We start from the raw sequence: 8,295 nt of genomic DNA, 5'->3' as shown, positions 1-8,295 counted from the left end.
AGATGCTTGAAGTTTTCTGTATGTTTGACGTGTTTGATCTATGGCTAATACTTCAGAATATACACAGTCAATATAAACTTTGAGTTTAATAATATTTTATTATTTCATACATCTGATATTGAATACTCAATACTTTGACTATATTATCTTTAGTTTTTACCGAAATCTTACAAATTAGTGAAAGTATCTTTGTTTTAAAGATGAGAAAAATGAAACTTAGAGGGTTAAAATAGTTTGCCTTGGGTTATTTGAGAATCAAGACACTATATGTCTGAAGCAGCCTGGCACATAGTAATCCCTCAATAAATAAAAGTTTTAATACTCGTTGTTGGTTGGTGTTATTACTCTTATCAATGCCAACTTATCAACCAGCGGCATAGCTGAGGTTCTGCCTTATCTGAATCTACAGTGTATGTTGATTATATTTGATATCTTGGAAATATAAATGGAGTGAACATGAGACAGGTTTTTTTTTGTCCACAAGAAATATACTTTATTTATTTATTTGTTTATTTTGAATTGTGCACTTTATTTTATTTTTTTTATACAGCAGGTTCTTATTAGTCATCAATTTTATACACGTCAGTGTATACATGTCATACAGTTTTATTTATTTTCCTTATGCAGCTGTGTTCTCAATTACTGCAATGAAGCCAGGTGTTAATGACCTTCTGGAATAAATTTTTATTATTGGCTTTAACTTGCACAGCAATCCTTTAATGGTCAGGGCTAACACCATGTTTCATGCTGAAGACAGTGTTCCTAGAAGCTCTGCAACAGATGGTGGCCATCGTGTAGACTCAGCACAGTTCTTCTAAGCAGTGCTGCCAACTCAGCATAATTCAGCAGATAAACAGTTTGCCTTTGTAAAGCATTGGTCTGTACTGAAGAGATTTATCTGTAAAAGCATGGGAGAAATAAAAAGAGTCTTACTAAAATGGGTTGAGGGCTCTAGCTGAACTTTGTTCTTTGTGTGGCATTTTGAGTTAGATTTGAAAAGCATATGGCCAAGACTTATTTCACCATAGGTCCAGTTAGCAAATAGCCTGGTGTCAGAGTCCACATAAACCACAGGTTTATGTCTTGCGTTGAGAACATTTTTGTCCGCGGGTGCTGTGTTTCACAAGTGCTCACATGAGGGCAGGATGCCTGGTGTACAGAACATGCAACTGATGACTGCCTTAGGGAATAATGATAGAGAGATGAGATTTCCGTGCTAACAAAGGACTCTTTGTTTCACAGAAATTTTCATCATTTTGGACAGGATTGTTTGAATCCGGTAATGGATGGATGAAGCCTGCTCTGCTTGTGCCTATAAATTGGAAATCATTTCTATGTGACATGTGGAAACTATTTCTTTGGGAGAAAGGAGAAGTGTTTACTTTTCCGATGTGCCTTGTAGATTTCCCTGGGACTGCTCAGTTGACAAAACTTTCATTGATTGGATTGGGACTACAGAGGTGATATACTGTGAAGTTAATGGACCTTAGGCTTCAGGGCCCCTTATTTTCCCAGGATTTTTCCAAGACCTTAGGCCTTATTCATATGATCGTATGTAAAATTTGCAATTAGGATGTTTTAAACATAATTAGGTAAGATTGTGATCTTTTTGCACACCTACTCCTCTCTGTCATATTTCCCCTAGCACAAATTGTGTTAGAGTGGCTATGGTCAATTTTGGAATCTGGCTAATGGGATGCTGAGTTGGAGATACCTTTATTTTGGGCTTAGTGGGATATATTAGTGTGAAACATATGAAATTGCCATTTTTGGAGGTTGAAGATGATGGAACATTGGCAATTTCATATGGTCACATGTGGTTGGAAGTTACTTCATTGTATAATTAAGTTATTTCTACTGTCCTGGTGAAGGACTGTTCTTCCAGAAATCTTCCTGCTGCTCACTGAGCCTGCATACCCAGTGTGATGAGTACATGGACAGAGGTCATTTTGTGATATGCACATGTCCTAGAGCATGTGGTGCAGAAAACATGTGGATAGAGGAGAAACAACAATAAAACTTTGATCGACCCTCATAGAGGAAACTTTGCATTATCTTTCTAGTCTTCCCATAGAAAGCGATATAAGATCCTTGAAATATGAAGAGGCACCCAAAGTGTATAAGCCAAAACAAAACAAAATGCCAAACGTCATTACTAGACCTGAAAGAAGCATGTCTAGTAATTACTTGAAAACGTGTGCAACTTTTCTGGATTTTGTGATTTTTGTGATAACTGTCAAATTATTTGTTTGTGGTATTTTGAAATTTATTTACTTAAAAGGCTCCCCTGCCTTCACTGTATAAGCTTCAAAGTTCACAATACTTGGATCTGCCCCTAAATGGGAAGCATATGGAATGGGGCCCCAGTAGCAAACAGATTTTTTCCAGGAACCTGAAGATCCTTTTCAGAGATTATTTTTATAACTTCTTAAATTGGAGATCAAGCATAGTAACATAACTGATTTTCTTTCAGAGGAAAGAGGTTTGTAACAGGATGAAAATAGATTGGAAGAGTGATACTAGAGTATATAAGGTGATGTTTCTATGGTTAGGATTAAATTTCAAAAACCATAGCAACTCAGTCTACTTCAGTCTGTCTCTATCTTCTCTCAACCTTGTTTATCACCATGTTCCCTTTCAGGAAAATAAAGACAGATAGGTATCATCAGTGAAAGAGATTCTTAATGAAACTTGGTGTGGGTGTGAAAGACCTTCTCAAAGGCTTCTTCTAGGACTTTCCATTCGGTCTCCTGATGATATGTTACCCTGATAGCTTTTTTTGTTTATTTTTTTCTTGGGGGTGGCCTGGGAGGTGCTACTAGAATTAGCAAATACATTATTTGTTAATAAATTCTCCATCAACACGAATTCCTCAGTTTTCACAAGTAAAACAGATGTTTGCTCTTCTGCCCCATTGTTTTATCTTTTCCTCTAATTGTACCAACTTTGGGGAATCTGGGAAGCTCTAACAAAAGAAGTAATGCTCTTCTTATTGCTGCATACAAGTCCCCAAGTGACACAAGTAATTTAGAAAACTAAGGAATCAGAAGTTCTACTACTGTTTATTCCTCAAAGAGCTTTTCTTTAATGAACCCTTGCCAGGGAGATGAAGGGTCTCACGAGAAGCCTTGCTTGATTTATTCATGGTGGATACAAGTATGTAGGATGGATATTTAAACATTTAATACTCCCTTACCCTTCAGAGTATGACATATGTGTGACTTTTTCCCCCCATTGTTTCTTTTATCAGAAACATCTATGTTATACATCAGATATCACCGATCAACTCATCACAAGTCACCTGCAAAGCATCTAGGTTGTGGGGAGACCCTCAGTGCAATGCCTACCCATGACCCCACCTCCTTTTTTTCATACTTCTCTGTCTTGGTGAATATGATAACCAACCTTAAGTTCTATACAGCAGAACGGGAGGCATGGAAGACACCTCATCACTTATTCACCATATTGAGCTCATGTAAGCCTCCTTAGTGTCTCCGTTGGATGACCTGTGTGACTCCCGACTCCTTCTGACCCCCGTCAGAGGAGTTCTTTTTAAGGAAACATAGCTTATATAGCATATTTAAAAGCTTTATTCAATGGACAATCACCAGTGAATAATACATTTTCATTCAACAAGTACTGCTTGAGTGCTAGGGAGAAATGGAGTGAAGTAGTGGGCTGGACATCTTCAGATGTCTCTTCCAGGTCCATTCTGTACCCTTCTCTATTCTGCTCTCTGCCCTGGGAGGCAAGTCAATATAAACCATATTAATAAGCCCCCGTCATTAAGGGGGAGGGGGCCGGGGAGGAGGGGCGGAGGGCTGGGCTGCGGTTACGGCGGCTGAAGGGAGACAATCTGAGCGGGTGGGGGGCGGGGAGAGAGAAGGCCGCGCGGAGCAGCCCTCGGACCGGCGCGGGCGGCGGGCAGGGGAGCTGTGGCCGAGGCACCGAGTGCAAAGAACTGTAGACCAAGGAGCCATGGATAGAAGTGTGGGTGAAACAGAAAATGGAGATGCCTTCCTTGACCTGAAGAAGCAACCGGCCTCCAAATCCCCGCATCGCTATACAAAAGAGGATCTCTTGGATATTAAAGAACGCCCTCATTCCAAACAAAGGCCTTCATGCCTCTCTGAGAAATACGACAGTGATGGTGTCTGGGACCCTGAGAAGTGGCATGCCTCCCTCTACCCAGCTTCAGGACGGAGTTCACCAATGGAAAGTCTGAAGAAAGAGTTAGATACAGATCGACCTTCCCTGGTGCGCAGGATAGTAGATCCTCGAGAGCGTGTGAAAGAAGATGACTTAGATGCTGTTCTCAGCCCACAGAGACGAAGCTTTGGAGGGGGCTGCCACGTGACAGCTGCTGTTAGCTCCCGGCGCTCAGGAAGCCCATTGGAGAAAGACAATGATGGGCTCCGCCTGCTTGGTGGACGAAGGATTGGCAGTGGGAGGATAATCTCTGCTCGGACCTTTGAGAAGGACCACCGTCTTAGCGATAAGGACCTGCGAGACTTGAGAGACAGAGACCGAGAGAGGGACTACAAGGACAAGCGTTTCAGGAGGGAGTTTGTGGATAGTAAGCGTGTCTTTGAGCGTAGAAGAAACGATTCCTGCACAGAAGAAGAACCAGAATGGTTCTCAGCTGGACCCACAAGTCAGTCTGAAACCATTGAGCTGACTGGCTTTGATGATAAGATACTGGAAGAAGACCATAAGGGGAGAGAGAGAACAAGGCGACGGACAGCCTCTGTGAAGGAAGGCATGGTCGAGTGCAATGCAGGAGTGGCCAAAGAGGTGGATGTCATCCTTGAACAGGAACCTGCTGCTGATCAGGAAGTGCCAAGGGATGCCATCTTGCCGGAGCAGTCCCCAGGAGAATTTGACTTTAATGAGTTCTTTAACCTTGATAAGGTGCCATGCTTGGCTTAGATGATAGAAGATGTTTTGGGAGAAGGGTCAGTCTCTGCCAGTCGATTCAGTAGGTGGTTCTCTAACCCGAGCCGATCAGGAAGCCGATCCAGCAGTCTTGGGTCAACACCGCATGAAGAGCTGGAGAGACTTGCAGGTCTGGAACAAGCCATCCTCTCTCCTGGACAGAACTCGGGGAATTATTTTGCTCCTATACCATTAGAAGACCATGCTGAAAATAAAGTGGATATTCTAGAAATGCTACAGAAAGCCAAAGTGGATTTAAAACCTCTCCTTTCCAGCCTTTCTGCAAATAAAGAAAAGCTTAAAGAGAGCTTGGAAGAGGTAGAAGCAGGGCTCAAGGGCTTGAAGGTGGACCAGCAGGTGAAGAATTCAACTCCCTTTATGGCAGAGCATTTAGAGGAGACCCTGAGTACTGTGACCAGCAATCAACAGCTCAGAAAAGATGGAGGTATGACTGCATTCAACAAGCTAGTGAGCACCATGAAGGCAAGTGGGACTTTGCCTTCTCAGCCCAAAGTCAGCCGAATGCTTGAAAGCCATTTGATGTCACCTGCTGAGATTCCAAGCCAGCCTGTCCCTAAGAACATCTTGCAGGAACTTCTGGGTCCACCTGTTCAGAGACCTGCTTCTTCCAATCTTCTGAGTGGCCTTATGGGGAGCTTGGAGCCTACGACATCTTTACTGGGCCAAAGAGCACCCTCTCCTCCCTTGTCACAGGTGTTTCAGACGAGAGCAGCCTCAGCAGACTACCTTCGTCCCAGAATACCATCACCAATTGGTTTCACACCAGGACCACAGCAGCTTCTCGGAGATCCATTCCAAGGCATGCGCAAGCCCATGAGCCCTGTCACAGCCCAGCAGATGAGCCAGCTAGAATTGCAACAGGCGGCTCTGGAGGGACTGACCCTGCCACATGACCTTGCAGTGCAGGCAGCAGACTTCTACCAGCCTGGTTTTGGCAAGCCGCAGGTGGACAGAACCAGAGATGGATTCAGAAACAGGCAACCGTGAGTGACCAAGTCACCAGCACTTGTGCACGGAGGGAATTCCTCTTCCCCTGCCCCAGCCGCCTCCATCACAAGCATGCTTTCTCCTTCCTTCACTCCTACCTCAGTGATTCGTAAGATGTACGAGAGCAAAGAGAAAAGCAAGGAGGAGACAGCATCTGGAAAAGCAGCTCTTGGTGACAGTAAAGAGGACACTCAGAAGCCCAGTGAAGAGAACCTCCTGTCATCCAGCTCTGTGCCCACTGCTGATCGAGACTCTTCTCCCACTACAAATCCCAAACTATCAACCCTACAGCGGTTTTCATGTTCCACCCCACTATCCCAGACCAATTGTTACACCAAAGAACAAGATTATCGACCTAAAGCAACTGGGAGAAAAACACCCACCTTGGCATCCCCAATTCCAGGAACACCTTTTCTCCGCTCTGTCCACCAAGTCCCCCTTGTCCCCCATGTCCCCATCGTTTGGCCTGCTCACCAGCTTCACCCAGGGTTGGTCCAAAGGATGCTGGCCCAGGGAGTACATCCACAGCATCTTCCAAGTTTGCTCCAAGCTGGTGTGCTTCCTCCTGGGATGGACCTGACTCATTTACAGGGACTATCTGGCCCAATCCTGGGTCAACCCTTTTACCCTTTACCTGCCACTAGTCACCCTCTCCTAAACCCTCGTCCTGGGACACCTCTGCATCTGGCAATGATGCAACAGCAGCTACAGCGCTCAGTTCTTCATCCTCCAGGGTCTGGTTCCCAGGCAGCTGCTGTCAGCGTTCAGACGACGCCTCAGAATGTGCCCAGCCGGTCAGGCCTGCCTCATGTGCACTCCCAGCTAGAGCACCACCCCAGCCAGAGGAGCAGCTCCCCCGTGGGCCTTGCCAAATGGTTTGGCTCAGATGTGCTACAGCAGCCCCTGCCCTCCATGCCCGCCAAAGTCATCAGTGTAGATGAACTAGAGTACCGACAGTGAGCAGGGCAGCAGGCTTGTCTAAGCCTGGACCTTTTGGTGGCACCCTAGTCAGGACTCTGCTTCCTCATCTCATGTTGGTTTATGGGCTTTTACTTTGTAGCACTCTGTGCAAAGCTGTTTAAGGGCACCCAGGCACCTGGTGTTGTCTGCATTATGATGGAAGGAACTTATTAACCAATTGAGTGGAGCCTACATGGTCTGGATACAGGATGCAGTGTTGTCAGTCCTGAATACAGGAAACAGTCTTTTTTTGTAAGATATGTGAATGAAGTGTTGGTGTCTTCACCAAAAGGTGGCACCTTAAGGGTTCTGAGGAAATAAATGTATAGACCCTTATGTACAGACCTGTGTATAAACAACTTTTGTACATACATATAGGATAGCTTTTTTGAACTTATACAGCTGTACATAAAAGTAGCTGATATTAGTTAAGCCTGTGTCAACAGTTTGGATTTTTTTTCACTTGTACATTTGAGGCTTTTTCTTTTGGTTGATTAAAGTTGCATATGCTAAAAAAAAAAAAAAAAAAAAAAAAAAAAATAAGCCCCCGGGAAGAGATATGAGGGAGAGAGAAGTGTGAGTTCACGTTGTTTATTCTCTTAGCTCTTTTCCTGCAGGTGGCCTTAACTTGATTGCTGCTCCCCTCCAATTATCACTTTTTCTCTCAAGTCTGCCCTCTCTGTTGGGCTATTTCTGGTTTTCAGTACCTTTCCTCTCTCGTGTCCCTTCAGGGCTGTGTGTAGCAGTAGCCCCCTGTTACTATCCCTGAGGTTCTGCATTATCCCTTTTTGATTTCCTACATCCTTCCCAAACTCTTGTAAATAGTCCTTTATTAAACTCTCCATCGATTATCTTAATTTTAGTGTGGTACTCATTTCCTTCTAGACACTGATACAGATGTTAGTCTAGGAATATGTCTGTGATGCTTTGATGTTATCAGTGATATATGAAGTAGGTGTGGAAAAAAATCATGTAGGGAAAGAACCTTCTACATGGAAAAACTCTTTTCCTGGAATATTGGAAGGACAGCAAGGTGGACTGGGTGGCTAGAATGAAGTAGGCAAATGGGAGAGTAGTAGGAAATTAAGTCAGAGTGGTAGTAGAATGAAGTGGGAAGACCACCGAGTGCCTTTTAGGGCTTATTTTCAATGTGAGATTGAAGTCATTGGAGGTGATGACTGGCTTATAATTTGTCCCTCTGACTACTGTTTGGATAATAGACTGGGGACAAAGGTAGAAGAAGGGAGGCCAGTTAGGAGGCTATTGAGAAAGACAATGATGATTCCAGCAACAAAGATAGAAATGGTGGGATTCTGCGTGTATTTTGGAATATGGGGACAGGATTTGCCAGTGGTTAAAAAATGAGTACAGAATCATGACAAGTTTAGCAGC

General features: G+C 43.9%; 1 protein-coding gene across 1 annotated transcript; it reads left to right on the top strand.

Moving 5' to 3' along the window:
• Nucleotides 1–3,957: 3,957 nt before the first annotated feature.
• LOC307057136 (eukaryotic translation initiation factor 4E transporter-like) lies at nt 3,958–6,903 on the top strand (the record flags this gene model as incomplete). The annotated part of the gene is given in 3 exon segments (XM_079710194.1): nt 3,958–4,926; nt 4,930–5,940; nt 5,944–6,903. Coding segments are annotated over 3 exon segments (2,919 nt in total). The 5' UTR covers nt 3,958–3,978.
• Between the last annotated feature and the right edge of the window lie 1,392 nt (nt 6,904–8,295).

This window comes from Hyperoodon ampullatus, assembly GCF_949752795.1.
Source record: "Hyperoodon ampullatus genome assembly, chromosome: 8".
Lineage (NCBI taxonomy): Eukaryota > Metazoa > Chordata > Mammalia > Artiodactyla > Ziphiidae > Hyperoodon > Hyperoodon ampullatus.
The sequence above is the reverse complement of the archived record's forward strand: the minus strand, read 5'-3'. Positions and strand labels throughout refer to the sequence as shown.